Source organism: Pholis gunnellus (assembly GCF_910591455.1).
Source record: "Pholis gunnellus genome assembly, chromosome: 10".
In the NCBI taxonomy this organism is placed as follows: domain Eukaryota; kingdom Metazoa; phylum Chordata; class Actinopteri; order Perciformes; family Pholidae; genus Pholis; species Pholis gunnellus.
This window is the reverse complement of record NC_136537.1, coordinates 3,440,101-3,462,076: the sequence shown is the minus strand read 5'-3', so window position 1 is coordinate 3,462,076 and position 21,976 is coordinate 3,440,101. Positions and strand designations below refer to the sequence as shown.

General features: G+C 40.2%; 1 protein-coding gene across 1 annotated transcript in view; it reads right to left on the bottom strand.

The window, feature by feature from the left end:
• enpp6 (ectonucleotide pyrophosphatase/phosphodiesterase 6) overlaps positions 1-21,732 on the bottom strand; it is a 30,405-nt gene extending 8,673 nt beyond the window's left edge. Inside the window, exons 1-5 of the mRNA XM_079167113.1 lie at positions 21,469-21,732; positions 5,188-5,367; positions 2,656-2,767; positions 1,221-1,362; positions 938-1,117 (exon numbers count right to left, since the gene is read on the bottom strand). Coding sequence (XP_079023239.1) covers positions 938-1,117; positions 1,221-1,362; positions 2,656-2,767; positions 5,188-5,367; positions 21,469-21,724 — 870 coding nt within the window. The 5' untranslated portion in view covers positions 21,725-21,732. The remainder of the gene's footprint in view (positions 1-937; positions 1,118-1,220; positions 1,363-2,655; positions 2,768-5,187; positions 5,368-21,468) is intronic.
• Positions 21,733-21,976: the final 244 nt, after the last annotated feature.

Genomic DNA, 21,976 nt, shown 5'->3' with positions numbered 1-21,976 from the left:
AATGTATTGTGCAACATGTCAATAGGGACGCACCGATTTATCAGCCGAACATCGGTGTCAGCTGATATTCGCCTTGTTGACTACCATCTCCTTATAAGCAAATAAAATGATATTCAACGATCGCAGTGGCCGTTGTTTATCTGTAGTGTTGCATCAGTTTAGCGCCGGCTAACTGTTGTGTTGGTTATTCGCGGTTGGTCTCAGCAACATTAACCAGCCACTGATTCGGAGAAGAAGCCACTAGCTGGACACGACTCTGGCAGGAGGACGGGTGACTTGCACGTGTGGTTTGTTTACAAATGAAAGTGAAAAAGGGTCGGCCATGTGGCAATATTTCACAGTGGGGGGTTTTTGCCGCTACTAGTCCACTAGTTTATCAATCGTGAAAGGTGTTGTTCTATTGGACAAATAAAAAATTGATTGAATTGGTGCTCATTCAAAGCCAGTGTAATGAATTGCTAGATGACAGCTCAGTTATTTTTTTATAGGAAGTTGTCTTTGTTTCCCTGGCAAAATAGTGCAATAAATAACAACAAAAACAAAGTAACAACATCATCAGAAACATCGATTTTGGCATCGGCTATCAGCCGAATTGTTAAATCAGTATCAACCCACAATTTCACAATTGGTGCATCTCTACATGTAAGGAATGTATTGTTCCCTCTAAAGGAAGTCTCTCCTGACATATATTGTATTATTTATGATTACAGGGAAGAAGGATGTATAAATGTTTTGACCTCACGGACATGGTGTTTTTGCTTCTTTTGGGAGGGGGTCCAAGTCTTAATTAGGGGGTTCAGACCTCCCCAATCCCTCCCCATAATTCAAACCCTGGACCAAGCAGTCATTAAAGAACATGAGCCTCTACTGGCTTATCAGCCATGAACAAAGCCAATCCCAGCTCTCTTGTGAAAGGAAATACAGATTGTGGCTTTACCTCTTGGTACTTGTTATTTTTGGGCCACAGACTGACTATGGGTCCTCTGTCCATCATCTTGACAATAGCTGACATGTTGATGTACTTGTCCAGCTCTATGACCTTCTCCATCCACTGGAGCTTTGTCATACCATGGTCTGAAAATACCACAATGTTCAGCTGGTTCACCATCTTTTTCTCCTGACAGAATCACAAGAGACAGAAACAGATGGAAAATTAACTGCATGACAGGGAGCGCAGTACTAGCTGTAATTGTAGTAACAGTAGTAGTGATATTACTGACTTTTATTTTGCGGTTGAGTGTCTGCATAGCGAGATCCAGTTGTCGTACAGCTGTTCTAACCTCCGGGGACTCCGGACCAAAGTGATGGCCCTCCACATCTATTTTCTCATAATATATTGCTGCCATGGTCGCTTCGCCTGAGCTACACACACACACACACACACACACACACACTCCTTTGGGTATCTGCTGCTATCATTAGTTCCTATATTTGAATAGTTACATTATTGTAAAATCTTTTTGTCACTGTCACATGAAAATAAACATATGAGCCTACACAATGTCCACCTTTCAGGCTATATATATTTACCATCTGCGGTACCATCAATACCATCTGCGGGACATCTTTATTAGTAATACTCTACAACAGTTAATCTGATCGACTTGTTGAGTTAAAAGCAACCCAGTGCTGGTACTTATGTCATTGTCACTGGATTCCGTCCATATCCATAAAATATACATTTTGAACAAACAACTGTATTAGACTGTCAAAAAACAACTAGTCTTTATCTGAATATGATAGCAAGCCACACAAGATACTGTTAAGAAAGGCTGAATTTTAAGTAGTGCTGGGCAATGATTAACATTTTTAATCGCGATTAATCGCATGATGTTTTTGCAATTAATCGCATTGTTATGCGCAAAGTTCAATAATGAATTCAAAAGTAGTGTATTGCGCACTTTTATTTTAAAAGTACTGCTATATGAACAGAAGGGCAATAACATTTGGTTTGCAAACACTTTACACAAATAAGGTTATTTTTAACAGCAGTATTCCCTTTACACAGTAGCAGTTAGAATACAGTTATAATGATTCTGATAATAGATATTCAGCCGGTGTTCATAACTTTATCTTCATGTGTGTAATAGATGCAATTTGAAATATACACCTTGAAAACTGCAAACCTATCTACGTCATGTTTTTTTTCTTTTTTTTATGTTTGTTAAATTCTCAGTAGCCATAACTAAATGTTATGCTTATTATACATATTCCAAAAAACTTTAAAAACTCTAAAGAAAACAATTTAAATGAATCATTTATTTTTTGATATTTTTGCTATTTTGGTCGACACATATGCAACGCTGATTACTATGTAATATGTGTGGTATTTGTTATAAATGTGCGTTGGTACATAGAGGGTGATAAGAAGCATACTTGGAGGAACTTAGGACCCAGGGGAATGTAGGGGGGAGCGGCTGCAGCAGCAGGAAGAGAAGGAAATGAAGGAAGTGACGCCACACTGTTCACCGCTCGATGCCCGGTTCTTGTGTTAAAAATATCCGCTTAATTTAAAAAAAACTACATGCCCAGCACTAATTTCAAGTTATTAGCATTGTTACAAATGTCGGATTTTTGAATGAGGTTTTCTGGATTTCTGGAACTGAACCCACTTAAAAGTAAGCCATAAATCACAGGACATCATTGTGTTCTTACCTCAGGACATTAAGAGCATTCACTATTGACTTTGTAAGGTTTTTCTCTGATGGGTTGTAGACATATTCCTCACAGAATGATGGACGGACATTCAAAATCTCCACCTCACAGCCTGAAGACAAACGAAAGATTATTTCTTACTAACGTTGATGGTTTTATCTCCAAATTAACTAATCCTTCTTTTATAAATTCCTTGCCCTGACACAGGAAATAAATTGGGACACATTTGGAATGTTTATGTTTGCAACAGTGAAGTGCTCTATATTGTGGAATGTACACAGGATCCTGGGACCAGTCTGCTACATCAGGAGATCCCTGGGACAACCAAGCCAGATAGACTGCCTTCTTCAGCTCCTTCACCACACATGTCCTCCAGTGGGTTTCTTAGGCTGCCGCCATGACGGGCACAAACAACCTTCTGACCACAACTCCTAACATTGGAGGGTTTGAACATGGCCGACTCGGATTCCATGTCCCCAATCTCCCCCTGGATGCACGAGAAATTCTTATGAAGGTAGGACAGGGGCCTCAGCCACACGTTCTTAGTTCACCCTCCCTACACATTTAGGTTTATCATCAGAATCAATGCACCACTAGGTGGTAATCAGTTGACAGCTCTGCTTCTCTCTTCACAAGTGTCTAAGACACGTGGCCACAGATCTGAATCACAACCACAAAGTCTATCAACAATCTTTCGTTCTGGTACCAAGTACATTGATGAATCACCTTGCTTGAACAAGGTGTTTGTTATGGCCGATTCATGGCTAGCACAGAAGTTCAATAACGAAGCCCTACTACAAGGTTCAGACAATCAACAGTCAGAGCCTTCCTCTGGTGAGTATCCCTAAACCTGCTAGGCGCCTCACACCCTAGGGAACTTGAATATTTCTAGCTGGTATAGGTACGCTCCACCTCCCACACCAGATTTGGTTCTTTCCCCTCTTGACTTTGACTTTAAGGAACCCCTGAACCTGACCAACATGTCCTCTGAGGAAGCAGACTTGAAGATTTGGGGGAAACCTCACCGATATCACTGGCAGAGGTCTCAGAGATAGTTAAAAAGCTCCCCAGTGGCAGGATGCCATGTATTGATCAAATTGGCCCTGATATTCTGAAGGCGCTGGACATTGTTTGGCTGTCTTGGTTGATACACCTCTTCAGTGTCCCACGAAGGTCAAAGACACTGTGTGTGGAATGGGTGGGTGGCTTTTCCCTTTTTTTTTAAATAGTTTAGATCCCACTGCCCTGTCTCCCAGGCAAAGCTGATTCCAGGGTTCTGGAAAGGTAGCGCAAACCAATAATTCAACCTCATATGCATGAGGAACAATGCGGATTCCGTCCTGGTTGTGGAACAGTGGACCATCTCTTTACCCTTGGGGGTTCATGGGAGTTTGCCCATCCAGACGTGATTTGGTTGTAGTAGTCGGGACGACAGGCAGCACCTCCAAGTCTGAGGCTACTTGGGTAGTGACTGAAAGAATGAGATTATGTAGGGGTCAGTTGAGATCGTTCGGGCATCTGATCAGGATGCCTCCTGGGAGCATTTCCTCTGTTTCCTGTGAGCGTCCTGACTGGTAGAAGACGATATTTCTAATGCCTTGGGTAATGCCTTGGGATCCACTAGTACGACCTGGAAAACTTTGTTGGGGAAAGGGAGTTCTTGACCACTTTGCTAATCCTGTTTGCTCAGCGACCCGGCCCTGGATTAGCAGCAGAAAATAGATGGATGGATGCTTTGTGACTCTACTTGAATATGACAACCTTTTGTTGCTTCAATCTTGTGTGAATAAAGAGAGGGACCGGTGTTAGTGGGAAGAAAGCCGTGAATAAGAATAATTAAATGTTATTTTCGGATTCTAATCTATTCTAAAGCACAAATAAACATATCCCCACATCCTCACGAACCTGCAGGAAGGTGCCGTATTTTGAATGAATGCAGCTCCAGGCAGGCTTCATCCTGCTGTTGGCTGTCTGCTCTCTCTGTGCTCTCGGCTCTAAAACTAAAACTGACTGTTCGATATAACACCATACATCAGAGAAACTGACAGGGAAAACACATACACACAGGAATACTTACAAAACAAACTGTACTAACAACACAATACATTGTTTTTTATGGTAATTTGTTGCATATTATACCCTTATGTGATCATAAACCGGGGTGCTGTAGTCGTTTCCAAGGAGCAACATAGTGGCATTATAGCTTTGAACGACTCTAGCGTGGGCAGCAAACCGCTGTCTCATTATCTCCCCCAGTAGCGCATTATATAGCCTATTTTTTCTTTAACCATACAACAAACTTTTAAAATTATTATTTTTTAAATTACATTTTATCATATTTTTTTATAAACTGTTTGACAAATAACCGGTCGATTAATTGGTCAAAATTAATTTAACTGATTAATGGTTAATTATTAACATGCCTGCTGCGAGAATAATGCAGGACGTGACACAGGCTGTGTAGACAGCTGTATTGGTGAAAATAGAAGACAGTTTCAGTTGAGTGTTCATGTTAACAATGGGTGTGCTCACCAGGCCAGTAGTACATGAAAACCTTCTTTCCCAGTTTCTGCAGGGTGACCCATAATGGCTCTGATCCATCCCACCAAAGAGGCAACCGACTGTCAACGTTGGTCCCAATCAGAAACTCCTTTTTTGAGGCTTCATCCCACATGTAGTTTCCAGTCATCTGATGAATGTCACAGTGACGACCTGACACAAATAAACAAAAATCATTTAAAAAAAGCATAGCTTGATATCCAAAGCCAGATATTATTTCTCTGTGCTAAAGAGTTCTATTGTTGTCAAAAATCCGTTCATCCACACTTTACCATGAACACACACACTGTAGTTTTTAGAAAACATACTGAGCCGTCATCAGAAATGAAACTATAAATGCAGTGTTTTTAAAGCTTCTACAGTAAAACCAATGGGTTTGAAGCTGCCACAGACACAGGAAGGGAAGTCAGAAAGTATTAGGGGACGGACTAACATATTGTTGGTTTTGATCTAAAGCAAATTCATTAAATTCAGGCTAAATCAAGAAAGAGTCATCATCAAGCAGGACTGACTGGCATGGGGATAGCAGAGGTGTCAATGAACTGTGTGTTTGTGTGTGTGCTGCCAGTGATTCTTTCAACAGGAGAATTTGCTCTATCAAAACACACATCAGCACATCGCCAGGGGGCAGGCTCCAAAACTCACATCCTGTTGGCCAGGATGGGCTTTTGTTTATGGAGCTTAGTAAGATAGAGGACTCAAAGGGATGCATCACTCACACACACAACTCTTCCTCTAGCCACTCGGTTATTTTCAAATAATCTATTTTTATCATTACATTCTAGGAGAATTATTTTCAATAATTTATGATTTTCAGAACATTGCAAAATTTCTCAAGATTATAGGCCATATCACCTGTTATGTTGCTGCTGGCTCGACTGTGGAAGAGCTAGACCAAAAAATGCTTCTACATTATGGAGCTACATCCAGCCCAAAAGTTTTGTTCATTTGAAAAAAAATTTTTTACCTGAAAGTTCAAGTTGTGGTCTTGAACACTGAAAAATACAGCAATGTATTCAAAATAAAAATAAGTGAATGAAAAGTTTTTTTGGTTTGAATATCATTTTGATTCAGTTCTGGAATTTTTTTGAATACATTTTTTTTTTCATTTTTCAGTTTCAGATTTTATATTTTCAGATTCAAATCTTTTTTTTTCGGTTTCAAATCTTTTTTTCAGATTCAAATCTTTTTTTTTTCAGTTTCAAATATTTTTTTCAGTGGCAAAAGACAAATATTTTTTTCACCAGAATCTCAAGCTGCTCTTCACTCTAGCGGTGACATCACGCACTCTAAGCTGCGCAATACACACCCATTATAAAGGCAGAAAAGGACTGAAAAATCATAAAAGTTAAAATGGGACAGTTCAAAAAGTATAAAAGATATCAAAAAGCTGAATTATAAGGCAATAGATCAGGATGTTCTCAACAGTTTAAAGTTAAAATGGTGTCTGTAGCTGAAAGTATGAGGTAGAAGGATTTGAAAGTTGAAGAAGTTTAAGAGGATTTGAAAATATTCTCAGAAACCCATTCAAAAAAAAATGTGCAAAAACATTATTGTTGGAATGCTTATCATTCCAACAATAATGTTTATCCAAAAGTTTGCCGCGCTTCTCCTCACACAGCGTTGCCAACTGCGGCGCAAAAAATATATAAAAACGTGCGGCCCGATCGGGAATCGTGTGCTATAAGAGATTCACCCAGCGGTTTTCTCGAAAATCCTGAAAAACTGAGCAAAATTGCCCCATTGACTTGAATCAGGTTTCGGCGTGAAGAGAGAAAAATGATTTAAAGTTTAAAACGTAGACAAAACGCTGGACGTTATTGAGCCAAATGGACATTTTGATAGCTTGCACAGTTTTCATGAAGTCACAGATTAAGTTTCAGGAACATTTGGGTCTGTTTCTGACTTTATAATGGGTGTGTATTGCACAGTTTAGAGTGCATGATGTCACCGCTAGAGTGAAGAGGAGCTTGAGATTCTTGTGAAAAAAATATGTCTTCTGCCTTTGACTCCACAATGTTCACTCTTCATGCATACTTTTTGGATTTTAAAGTAGCTAATCTTGTCCTTGTCGTAAATAAATGACTGTGGAATCCAACAGACTTACACATTTGGCTAAAAGAGCTGCAGAGCGACATGAACTCCAACCAACTGCTCCATTAGACTCCATGTTAAATCTGACCACTCTTTTCTCAAAGAAAGCAGACGGTACCAGTTTTGTATATTGCTCTGGAGCTCACATTTTTAACACCACAAACATAAAAACCACATCAGCGCGTTCGGCAGAGTCTTATCTTCCTCACGGTATCCATATTTTGGCACTCAGACTCCTGCTTTTTGTTAAAAGGAGGCAGGAGTTTTGTTCAAAATCACTGTTTACTGTAATGTTTCTTAATCAGTCTGCCTCTAACACCAGGTGCGTCCTCACCATGGCAACCAGTTACACGCACGCACGCTCTCTCTCTCTCTCTCTACACACACACACACACGACTTGGCGATATTCTATGGGGTCAGATCAGTCTCAATAATCGCAAATGCACACAGATAGACTCACAAATGCAAACAGAAAGATTCACAAATGCGCACAGAACAATTCACAAATATATTCGATTTACAAATGCACACAGAAGGATTTACAAATATATTCGATTTACAAATGCACGCAGAACAATTCACAAATACATTCCAATGCACAAATAAATAAATTACGATTTATATAAATGTAAAAAAAAAAAATCACAAATATATTTCTGCATTTGTATGTATTTGTGTGTGGATTTGTATGTATTTATTTGTGGATCGCACTGCATTCATTTGCAAATCGCTTCACATTCGTGTACGGATTTTTGAGACTGTTCTGCCCTCGCTGGATTCACAAATGCGTTTTTTTCAACATAGACCTGTCTGTAGCCAATCAGATGTCAGCCTCATTTTCAACCAATCACATGAGAGCAGCTTCATACATATTCATACATATTGTAGCCGTCTGTGTTCACCCAGAGCTCTACGATACCTCATATCAGTAGAGACCGGACCAAACTATGTGTGTGTAAACCATTTGGTACAAACAATGAGGCCACTAGGCTGCTAGCGTAATGCTGCGGTTCACACCAAACACGATTCGCGCCGCGTTAATCGCGCCGCCGTTCTCGCCGGGGGACTATTTGTGTTCATTCGCGTGAATCGGTGAATCGCGCTGGACGCGCCGGTGAGGGAGCGCGGCATAGTCCGGAGGAGCTCCGTGGAGCTCTGTGGATTTCATCGAACTGTATTCACTGTGTCTAGCAAGCCACACGTCGGCTGTTTACCATAGCTGTATGAACACAACATAAACTGATTTGGCTATGATTTAACGGCAATAAACCAACAAAAAGGAACTCCGAAATAACATTTATACACATAGTTTGGTCCGGTCTCTACTGATATGAGGAATACAGAATACAGTTCGATGAAATCCACGGAGCTCCTCCGGACTATGTTATGAACCAGACATGACGGCGTTTGGTTCCCCGTGATATCTGGGACTTCCACAACACATACTAAGCAGAAATAGAGGTTATTTTTTCCACAGTTGACGGCGGACAGTTGAACGGCTATCAGGGCGATAAGCCGCGCTCCCTCACCGGCGTGTCCAGCGCGATTCACCGATTCACGCGAATAAACACAAATAGTCCCCCGGCGAGAACGGCGGCGCGATTAACGCGGCGCGAATCGTGTTTGGTGTGAACCGCAGCATTACGCTAGCAGCCTAGTGGCCTCATTGTTTGTACCATATGGTTTACACACACATAGTTTGGTCCGGTCTCTACTGATATGAGGTATCGTAGAGCTCTGGGTGAACACAGACGGCTACAATATGTATGAATATGTATGAAGCTGCGCTCATGTGATTGGTTGAAAATGAGGCTGACATCTGATTGGCTACAGACAGGTCTATGTTGAAAAAAACGCATTTGTGAATCCAGCGAGGGCAGAACAGTCTCAAAAATCCGTACACGAATGTGAAGCGATTTGCAAATGAATGCAGTGCGATCCACAAATAAATACATACAAATCCACACACAAATACATACAAATCCACACACAAATACATACAAATGCAGAAATATATTTGTGATTTTTTTTTTTACATTCATATAAATCGTAATTTATTTATTTGTGCATTGGAATGTATTTGTGAATTGTTCTGCGTGCATTTGTAAATCGAATATATTTGTAAATCCTTCTGTGTGCATTTGTAAATCGAATATATTTGTGAATTGTTCTGTGCGCATTTGTGAATCTTTCTGTTTGCATTTGTGAGTCTATCTGTGTGCATTTGCGATTATTGAGACTGATCTGACCCCATAATATTCAGTCAAAGGCATTGTTAGACCTCCTGTCTGTCTGTATCTGTGTCTGTCTCTGTCTCACTCACTCAGTAAATAAAACTGTCTGTCTGACTGTCTCACTCAGTACAAATGTCTGTCTCCCTGTCTCACTCACTCACTCTGTCTCTCTCTTTCTTTCTGTCTCTCTCTCTATCATACAGTCATTCGAGTCTTATATATTTTTAGAGAGCCCCCCCCCCTCCCATTTCAAAATAAAAGCCCCACAGAGTGAATTCTAACTGGAATACTTGTGATGAAGCCTGTCATTTAATAACCTCTGTGTTTGTGTTTCAAACATTATGAATATGTCTCCTCTCTCCCTCTCTCACCCACCCAGTCCCACCCTTTCAAAATAAAAGCCCCATAGAGTAACTATCTTAACATGAAGCTCAGAATGAGGTTCGTACAGAAATGATGGGAGCGTTAGCTCCCATCATTTCCAAAGGCTTCTCAAACAAAGATGTATATGTCCAGTACAGAAAGACGGGAGCCATTTGTGGACTGTCCATCACGAATACAAGATTGAATCCAAGAGTATGAATCTAAAATGCAGAAAAGAGAGAAGCCCTATCTCAATCAAACCTGAACGACACCACCGGTAACATCGGCGTGTGTAGCTATGTATTGCGACGTCTTCGGGCAGTAGAAGCCACACTGTCAAAATTTCTTGCGAAATGTTCTAGTTTCTACTATCATAATCATTGTTAGCGTCAAGAAGCCACGTATCATGCAACTTCCTGGCTTCAAAGTAAAAGCACTTCCTGTTTCAATGCAATCACAATCAAAGTAAATCAGATCAATTAAACAATTTACAACATTGTCACACTGCTGTTATGTCTTTTCCACCAAGCTACATCTCCTGACAAGATACAGTGTTGTCACGATACTTGAATTTCAAACTTTGATACAGTACCTTGAAAAACATCTGTATTCAATACCATTTCAAAATGGAAAAGTTAAATTGCCATGAGTGTGTCAACTCAATGTCGGGAAGAAGAGAGAAGAAAATGCAGCTGCTGCCTATGTATCGTTACTGCAGAATATTTTTGACAAAACTACACTGACGCATCAGGATCTGAGTGAGCGCAGGTGACAATAATCGTGATGGACTTAAATTAACTAATTCATACAGAGTTTTTACAAGTTGTGTCAGAGGAGAGAAGACAATGTTGCCAGTTAAACAACAGTATGAAGTTAGTTTTATAATTACCAACTGCCAAACATTTCACAGTACTCAGTTGAAGTTTGTTTAAAGTTAGTTTTTGATCAGCTGGACAACAGTTAGCACGGCAGGACTGTTTACATCAGAGCACTGGGTAGTAGTATAGGCTGTGAGGGCTTCAACGCCTGCTATTTTGGTTCTTGTATATGTTCTATGTCCTAAAGGGCTGGGTGAAGTGAAATATACAGTAGATCAGAACTGAAACAGCTGAGCCACTCACGATGGAGCATAACAATGACTCAACCAAAATTTAAAGGAGGTTCTGAAGGACCAACAAGCCTCAGTAATAAAACATCTAAGCATAAAACAGAGTTATAACCAATCCGACTTGTGTGAGTAGAAGTTTGTGTGGTCATTTTTAGTAGCCTGATGTCATTTGCATGTGATTTTATCAAAGTAAACACAGCTGATGCATAATGGCACTGTTTCTTGGCTTTATCCATCTCAAATATCTGTCTTGCTGCACTTAGATGGCTGCAGGGATTTAATGAACTGAGCTGAAGGAGGTTTTCATATGGGATAAAGCAGCAACAGATTCTATAATCCCACTTTAAATGCAGACTGATGTTCTTGCAATACATACTGCAAGATTGTAGAAAAGTATGAAAGCATAAAAATATAACTATTACAACATATAACCTGTATTATTTCATGATAGAAGTGATTTAACATATAACCTGTTTTATTTCATGATAGAAGTGATTTAACATATAACCTGTTTTATTTCATGATAGAAGTGATTTAACATATAACCTGTATTATTTCATGATAGAAGTGATTTAACATATAACCTGTATTATTTCATGATAGAAGTGATTTAACATATAACCTGTTTTATTTCATGACAGAAGTGATTTAACATATAACCTGTTTTATTTCATGACAGAAGTGATTTAACATATAACCTGTTTTATTTCATGATAGAAGTGATTTAACATATAACCTGTTTTATTTCATGACAGAAGTGATTTAACATATAACCTGTATTATTTCATGATAGAAGTGATTTAACATATAACCTGTTTTATTTCATGATAGAAGTGATTTAACATATAACCTGTTTTATTTCATGACAGAAGTGATTCAACATATAACCTGTTTTATTTCATGATAGAAGTGATTTAACATATAACCTGTTTTATTTCATGATAGAAGTGATTTAACATATAACCTGTTTTATTTCATGATAGAAGTGATTTAACATAAACTGCATAGATACCTTATATAAAATAGTCACTCAAGCCTTGTATGATCCTTACATCCTGTGTTTGACCTGAAAACAGGATTACTCATGTGTGAGTGACGCATGAAACCAGGGGAGGTACCAGTCTCAGACCAGAATAAAAGCAGCAGCATAACTGAGGGAACTCGGTCTTCACCCTTAGAGGTGACTAGAGTCTTCACCCTGAGAGGTGATTAGAAGACCCTTCTGCTATCAGAAGAAGAGCCGGTTCCAGCATAGAGACTGGATCACACTTCTTTAATAAGAAGATTAGGCTTAAAGGTCTTACACCCTTAGGGGTGACTGGAAGACGCTTCTGCTATCAGAAGACAGCATGGAAAAAACTCACAGCGAGAGCTGACTGAGAGAGCCTGTTAAACCAGGACTGATAGTATTAGCTTTTGAAGCACTATGACTGTTTCATTGAATAGCTGTCTGTGACTGTTAGTTTTTGTAGCACTAAGACTGTTTCATTGAATTTAAATTGTTGTATGTGACTGTTGTGAGAAAAGCTTAATAAAACAACAGCCTTACCACCCAGTATGAATAGTTATTTAGAACGTCTATACTTTACTATTGCCTATTTTAAGGCATTAAGACCATTTTTTGACTAACACTGCCAAGTCTTCACCCAGGGAACTTACCTTAAACTCCTCTGGTAGAGTCTGTTGTCACCTGTGTATCACACGTTTTAGGGACAGGGGAAGAGGGTTAAATTATTCTAAAGAACCAGAGTACTTAGTTTGGATCCCAGTCACTTACAAATGTTAGGGTTGCATCCTACTGAGAGCGCCTAGGGCGTAGCCATACAATACTCTCAGAAAGACAATAATTCCGTAATCCTAACGACTCAGGCCGAAGGTATTTTCCTGACACCTATGTGGGACACGAAAACCCACTACGGTTGGTCGGATTACCGACGGAGTTACCACCGTGTTAGGTGTGAGCCTGCCCCGGACCCGTTCACGCTACAATACATACATCACGTTACATTTTAAAGTTGAAATAAAATAGTTTATTTACATTTCCCTTTAAGACTTGCACATTTGAGTATTGAGTTTTAAAGGTTCTCTAGTTGACATTCAGAGCAATAATATGGCATCAAACAATTAATAATATCTCTGTATAGATATATTGGAGTAATGTCCTGCCCTGCTGTTGCTGTGTGATTATGCACAGTCAACATTCTGCATGATTGGTCCCAAGGAGGACAATATTGTCCAACACAATTAGTGTCATTTCATTTCAGCCTGACTCACCAAATACAAACAGCTTGTGATCTCTGCCAATAGCTTCAGTTCTCTGACCTAGAGGAGCTGTTTCAGCAATACAAAGGTTTGCCAATGTGACGTGCCGTCAAGGACCTATTTAGGTCGTAGGTTTTGTTTCAACGGGGGGGAACAAACATTGAATGGAAGGTCTGCATGTCCTCTACCAGAAACGTTTGAGAGTCAAACACTTCATGTCCTGCATTCGGGTGAATTTGTGGACCAATTAATGGTGGAAAAGTATACATTTATATAAAGGAAGACACAAAATTCAGGCAGCAGGTGACAATTCAAAATACAAAAATATAATGGAACATAATGTAGTGAGGCGCTAAGGCATTCTGTATTGCTTTAACATATTTATTCTCCTGTAAATCAACTTATCTCTGTTGTGTCACTACATGTCTGGATGATTTACTCGTCCCTTGTCTTTTGTACATTTTGTTTTGGGAAGTAACTTCATTAAATATGTATGTTGCACAATGCATGTCAATGATACATGAATGCATTTAATGTATAAACCCTGGATTTTAATAGCTCAGATGTGTTTCAGCAATATTTGTGCTCATGTTCAAAACTTTCTCCATATTCAAAACATGTCCAACATAAATTTGTTCTCTGAGATGTTGTAATTTAATGAAAACAATGTCATACTATTTTAAGTCTGCTGTGCAATACGTTCTGTAGTCTGCTGATGTGGTAGACCGTCTGACACACTGGATGAGACAAAGTTTAGCAAAGTGGCTGTGTGCTGGTCTACTTTGGAGGTGGAAAATAGTAACAAAGAAAAAACACTTAGCCTCGATCTATGAGAGCAAATCACTGTCAATACTCGCAAGTACAAATGAGATCCTCGAGCATGCGTGTGTAGAGGCCCCAATAGATATATAATGTAAAAAGTACATTATTTACCTCTGAGATGTTGTAGAGTAAAAAGTACATTATTTACCTCTGAGATGTATTAGAGTAAAACGTACTTTTATTACCTCTGAGATGTATTAGAGTAAAACGTACTTTTATTACCTCTGAGATGTAGTGGAGTAAAAAGTACAATATTTAGCTGCTTCGATATCTAAAGGAGCTGCTTCGATATCTAGAGTAGCTGCTTCGATATCTAAAGGAGCTGCTTCGATATCTAGAGTAGCTGCTTCGATATCTAAAGGAGCTGCTTCGATATCTAGAGTAGCTGCTTCGATATCTAGAGGAGCTGCATCGATATCTAAAAGGAGCTGCTTCGATATCTAGAGGGGCTGCTTCGATATCTAGAGTAGCTGCTTCGATATCTAGAGGAGCTGCTTCGATATCTAAAAGGAGCTGCTTCGATATCTAGAGGAGCTGCTTCGATATCTAAAGGAGCTGCTTCGATATCTAGAGTAGCTGCTTCGATATCTAGAGGAGCTGCTTCGATATCTAGAGTAGCTGCTTCGATATCTAGAGGAGCTGCTTCGATATCTAGAGGGGCTGCTTCGATATCTAAAGGAGCTGCTTCGATATCTAGAGTAGCTGCTTCGATATCTAAAGGAGCTGCTTCGATATCTAGAGTAGCTGCTTCGATATCTAGAGGAGCTGCTTCGATATCTAAAAGGAGCTGCTTCGATATCTAGAGTAGCTGCTTTAATATCTAAAAGGAGCTGCTTCGATATCTAGAGTAGCTGCTTCGATATCTAAAGGAGCTGCTTCGATATCTAGAGTAGCTGCTTCGATATCTAGAGGAGCTGCTTCGATATCTAGAGTAGCTGCTTCGATATCTAGAGGAGCTGCTTCGATATCTAGAGTAGCTGCTTCGATATCTAGAGGAGCTGCTTCGATATCTAGAGGGGCTGCTTCGATATCTAGAGTAGCTGCTTCGATATCTAGAGGAGCTGCTTCGATATCTAAAAGGAGCTGCTTCGATATCTAGAGGAGCTGCTTCGATATCTAAAGGAGCTGCTTCGATATCTAGAGGAGCTGCTTCGATATCTAGAGTAGCTGCTTCGATATCTAAAGGAGCTGCTTCGATATCTAGAGGAGCTGCTTCGATATCTAGAGGAGCTGCTTCGATATCTAGAGTAGCTGCTTCTATATCTAAAGGAGCTGCTTCGATATCTAGAGGAGCTGCTTCGATATCTAGAGTAGCTGCTTCTATATCTAAAGGAGCTGCTTCGATATCTAGAGGAGCTGCTTCGATATCTAGAGTAGCTGCTTCGATATCTAGAGGGGCTGCTTCGATATCTAGAGGGGCTGCTTCGATATCTAAAGGAGCTGCTTCGATATCTAGAGTAGCTGCTTCGATATCTAGAGGAGCTGCTTCGATATCTAAAAGGAGCTGCTTCGATATCTAGAGGAGCTGCTTCGATATCTAGAGGAGCTGCTTCGATATCTAAAGGAGCTGCTTCGATATCTAGAGTAGCTTCTTCGATATCTAGAGTAGCTGCTTCTATATCTAAAGGAGCTGCTTCAATATCTAGAGTAGCTGCTTCGATATCTAAAGGAGCTGCTTCGATATCTAGAGTAGCTGCTTCGATATCTAGAGGAGCTGCTTCGATATCTAGAGTAGCTGCTTCTATATCTAAAGGAGCTGCTTCGATATCTAGAGTAACTGCTTCGATATCTAGAGTAGCTGCTTCGATATCTAGTGAGTGCTTTGATATCTAGAGTAGCTGCTTCGATATCTAGTGAGTGCTTCGATATCAAAACGAGCTGCTTCGATATCTAGAGGAGCTGCTTCAATATCTTAAGTACCTGCTTATGTGATTTTTGCAACATCATCTGCGATGAAATGTTTCGGTTGCGGTGAGGAGGGGCATACCGTGAGGGCCTGTCCGAGGCGGGGGGACCCGACTTCACCTGACCCGGGTGTGGCGCTCGGCGCTGTTGCGTGGCCGTCCGCCGCTCCACCGGTCGCAAAGGAGCGGCGGGCTCGCAGCAGGAGTCTCCTGCAGCAGGAGACTCCTGCGAGCCCGGCTGTGGCATCTGAGCGGCCCATTGTGGTTCCGCGGACCGCCCCGTGCTTGCCGTACACGGGGTGAGTATGAGTGATGTGCACGGTGTGAGTGATTGTGTGTCTAGGACAGTGAGGGAGAGGCTTTGGGTAAGGTGGGAAATGGTGAGGATGGAGGAGAAGGCAAGAAAAAGGGTGAAAACAGTGGTAGTGAGAAACCTGTAGACCTAACAGAGCAGGTTAGTGGAATACAGGAGTCAGGTGAGGTAGAAGAAGCACAGGCGGGTGGAGAACTGAATGTGTGGGAGAAGCAGGTGGAAGAGGCTGAGATGGTGGAGGAGGAAGTAGGGGAGCCAAAATCTGCAACTAAGAGGAAAAAAAAAGAAACAAAACACAAGCAGTGAGGCTAACACGGGTAAGGTTGGGGAGGACAAAAAGACGGGTAGGGGGCAGGGACAGTCAGACGGCAGTGACAGTGAGGGGTGTGTGTCGGACAGCAGCGATGTTCAGGGTTTTAATTTAAGTAGCAGCCAGAAGGAAAAGATGTAGCTACAATGCAGAAGTTATGAAAACATTCTTGCAAAAGAAAGTGTAAAATGTAGGAGTTTTTCCCGGATTTGGTTTTGTTTTATAACTCAGCCAGACTCCACATAAGACAGAGAGAGGAGTCTGGCCTCACTGAGCAGGAGGGTTTTAGACTGAAGAAACGTGTGCTGAAAGTCAAAAGAGCAATTAACAATGGTGATGGCAAAAGCTCCAATGTGTGTTTTAACACACATCTTTAGACCAAACACTCCAGTCTGAACTGAGGGCAAGCTGTGTAGATGTGTAGAGATTGTTTATTATAAAGTTGACTGAGACCGTTATGATGTGAAATCGATTCAACAAAAGAGAAGAAAAAAGTTCATCCAGCCACACTCTTTCATTTTTCTTTTTCATTCATTTTTCTAAAATCAAAACTTTCTTTTAAGATGCAGGTTTTTCAAAAATGATGTTTGTGTGTATTGTATTTTTAGATGGAGTCCTTATTTTATTTGAAGTGCGAGAAGAACATTTATTTATGTATTTCTATGTAGTATTTATAACCCATCCAGTTAAATTTGAAAACTGAGAATAATTGTTAAAATATAAATGTGTACTTTCTTTATTTGATTTGACAGTTGTTGACTACACAGAGACGTTACTACTACTAGACTTCTTGAATATATATATGCCACTACATAGTACAAGTTAGATATCATAGTAATGTTCCGGACTTTGCAAGAGGAGATTTTCTCAATCTGGACCTTTTGGAATTTGAATTGAATACCTCTGCTGTTGGCCTAACTTTAAGCCGGTAGCCTGGGTTGATGGGTTGATGGGTCACGGACGATGAGCAGACTACTTGTCTCTTGAGATGCTGCTGGACTATGGGACTGAACTTTCTTGCATGGCTGCTCTGCACACGGCAGCTGCCTATTTACCAGATCTAAAAGATGACCATTGATTGTCAGATGGACATAAATAGAGAGCTGTTCTTTCTCTGGCTTATGGGTACTACATTTGTCCCTGGAGTACATCTACCTGTCAGAAAAGGGGGGAGACTCTGGACATTGTGTGTAAAACAGAAGGTCAAGTTAATACCCTTTTTTACATTATTTTGTACTCTTCTTTAAACCCCAATGTTACGTAATACCTTGCTTAGTTTCCTTTGAATATTTGATTTATCTATTCCTCGTTCTCCAGCATACCAAATGTAGACAGCCACTCACTTATCTTTATAATTGTACTTTAAGTCCTGAACTGGATTGCTCCTCAACCAGACCAGCTCAACCATTAAAAGTGGCCACTTCCATATGCAGTTTGACTGCACAGTTATTCCTGTGTGACCCCTCAGCGGCGTGCAGCCTTCTATGATGACATCAATTATATGCCTCGTTAGGAGCACACACTGTCACACACACACACACACACACACACACACACACACACACACACACACACACACACACACACACACACACAGGTCATTGTTACTGGTTCCATTACTCCTGTATTGCTTTCATTTTTCATGCAGTTCTGTTGAACAGAGCATCTCTTGGAGTTTTCATGGCACAGAAGAGAAAGTATGATCAGTAACCAGAGTCTGTATCAGTGGTTTACAAAAAGCCTCAGTACAATAGTATTATGACCGTATGATATGATAATAACAAGCGCTTCACTAAAAGTATGCTCTGTGTGGGAAACACATCCCCTCAAACTCATAAAGTATGATAGGAACAGCTGATTCCAGGTGCACTGCAGAAATGCCCAGCAGCACTAGTTCCACTCTGATGGCAGCTTCCACAATCACTGCTCCTCCTGCTGGACGGATCAAATGTTGCAACTGGTGGGTCATCGGGGTCATCTGTTTTACTGTTAATTCGGAAAAACTAAAATACGGAAATACCATGCTATTCTCGTTTTTCGTTTCAAACCAAAAACGGGAACACGGAAATGGGCGCTCGTATTTCCGTTTTTGGTTCTGAATTCAAAAACGGAAATACCAAAGAAACAAAGTCAAATAACGAGCCGTATTTCGTTTTTGCAAATCCCTTTTTTGTTTTTTCCTTTAAAACGAGACGTAGAGCACAACAGGTAACCCGGAAACAAGAATATTTCAAAATAAAAGTGAAGGCAATATAATGACCGTATGCAAGAAATTAATAAATAAACACATCTCGGCCGATGGGAGTGTGTTAGCATCAGTAGTTGACTACATGCTGTTTAATATTCATTTATCAATGTACACAGCAAAAATCTACTTTTCGATGAAGCGGTGCATTGTTTGATGCAGGCTACAGTTCGTGATATAATCAAAGTCATTTTTGAGTTCACAGAAATGTTGCTGTTGGCACTGATAGTTGTTTTTCCACTCTAGTGTGCGGTTGATTTATTGAACGCAGAGTGTAGCCTGTAAGCACACGCAAAGACTATTGTTGATTATCCACCAAACACGAGACACACCACACCCAAAACCTCTATTTGTCTAGTTGTTGGAATGCTGTCAAGCGTGCACTCACTCCTCTCTCTATCTATCGCTGTGTGTGTCTCTCATTCAGGTCTTGGATACTTTTAGAGGAAAAGCCCCAGAGAGTGAATTTAAGCTGAAATGCTTGTGATGAAACCTGTCATTTAATAACCTCTGTTTATGTGTGTCAAACATTATGATTCTGTCTCCTCTCCCCCTCTCTCCCCCACCCAGTCCCACCCTTTCAAAATAAAAGCCTTATGGATTAATTGTATTTAAACATTAAGCTTAAAATTAGGCTTTTTTGTTGAAATAATTCATGCTCTTACTAATACTGCAACAACTACTACTACAGCTGCTAATATTTCTAGTATTACTACTACTACTCCTGCTACTGCTATTACTGCTACCATCAATATTATTACTACCACTACTGCTATTACTACCACTACTACTATTACTTGTACTACAACTACTACTACTACTGCTATTCATGCTACACCAGTACTAATACTACTACATATATTAGTAAGACTGCTACTACTACTACTACTACTTCTACTACTACTACTGTTTTATTAAATACCACGACCACTACTATAGCTATTACTACAATTACTGATACTACTACTTCTACTACTTCTAATTATTAATACTTCTACTAGTAATAATACTTCTACTATAACTACAAGTTTTGCTACCCACTACAAAAATCACTACTGCTACTACGAGTACTTATTCAAATGCTACTAGTACTTCTACTACTTATAATACTTCTACTACAACTACAACTTCTACTACTACTACTACTACTACAAATATCACTACTGCTGACATTTCTTTAAGCCACAGAAACCGTTCAAATATCAAAATGTTCAGCTCTTTCAGCAGAGGGGTGCTATATCTCTTCATGTTTCTAATCTTTAAACGTTTTGAATTCAATTTTTTGCAATCTTTTTTGAATGAAATATCAATGGAGATTGATGTTTTTTGAGATTGACTGGTTTTGGTATAAAGAGCATATGTTCGACAGGTAGTTTTGTTGAAAATCGCTTCTTAATAATCAGTCTGCTTCTAACACCAGGTGCGTCCTCACCATGGCAACCAGATACACACAGGCACGCTCTCTCTCTACACACACACACGACTTGGAGATATTCAGTCAAAGGCATTTTTAGACCGTCTGTCTGTCTGTCTGTCTGTCTGTCTGTCTGTCTGTCTGTCTGTCTGTCTGTCTGTCTGTCTCACTCACTCACTCAGTACATATAACTGTCTGTCTGTCTGTCTCACTCACTCACTCAGTACATATAACTGTCTGTCTGCCTGTCTCACTCACTCAGTCCATCTAACTGTCTGAGTCTGTCTCTTTCTCACACTCATTCACTCAGTCTATCTCTCTCTCTCTCTCTGTGTCTCTCATATATTCATTTAGTCTTAGAGATTTTGAGAGGACTTTTCCCTTTTTTAAGCTACAGAAACCGTTCGACTATTAAAATGTTCAGCTCTTTCAGGAGATGGGTGATATGACTTTTCATATTTGTAATCTTTAAACTTTTTGAATTATTCAGCTTTTTGCAATCTTTTTTTGAATCTTCAAATCCTCTTAAACTTCTTCAACTTTCAAAGCCTTCTTCTTCCTCATACTTTCAGCTACAGACGCCATAGTTAAACATTTCAACTAGAAGGGTTTTCAGCAGTGCAGTTTAAATGCTTTCAGGCTACAACATTTTTCAGACAGGTAGTCTCCCATTTCTGTATTTTCAGCCATTTGTAATCTTTAAACTTTTTGAATTATTAAGCTTTTTGCAATTTTTTTTAAATTGGATATCTATTTTCAGCAATGTTTTTGCAATTAATTTCAGCTTTTAGCATTCCAACGCATTTTCAGCAGGAAATGCATTTTCTAGTTATATAATGTATCCGTTGCAGCGCTACGGTTCAACAGACAGCAAAGCTAGTGGAGCATCTGCACAAGCTGCACACATGACAAGCACACAGACAGATTTACATAATAGTCACAAGGCAGAAACACCACCAGCAGCAACCACACCGACACGGTGTTGTTTGTTCAAATGTCATCGTAATACTGTACATCTATCATTATAATAATCGTAATGGTCTGTTAATTTTGTGTTGTATTCATATTAATAATATTGTATACTTTATTATTTTGATGCTTTTTTGGCAACATAGTTGGGTTATTTTAAATGTTCACATTCATTTGAATGCAATAGATGACAGATGGATGGATGGATGGATTACCTGTCATTAATGAGAAGTAGTTGGGGTATGATAAACTCGGGAAGTCCGGAGTCATGTAGTCCACCTTCACCCCATTGCCCACGAGCTCGCGGAATCCGGGTAGAGCCTGCAGGTCGTCCATGTAGTCATAACGGAACCCATCGATGAGGAACACGAGCAACGGATGGGCAGCGAGACACTGCTGTCCGGCTCCGAGCAGCAGCAGCAGCGGCGGGAGGAGCCGCTGGCAGAGAGCAGGTGTTTGTCTCGGGGCCATGCTGTGCTGTGACCCTTTACCCTGGAACTGATCTGTGTGGGGATCATGTCCTGGTGCACACGATGCGGTGGGCGGGGCTACAGGCCGGCCGCAGCCAGTATGCTACTGTAGTTGCCTTGTGCTCTCTATTAATAAAACTCCACCAGAAGCGCTATGGAGGCCGATCTACGCACTACTGCCCCAAGCTGTGAGCTGAAACAGCCGCAAACTACAATATACAGTCTATTAGACTACACTATATACAGTATGAGA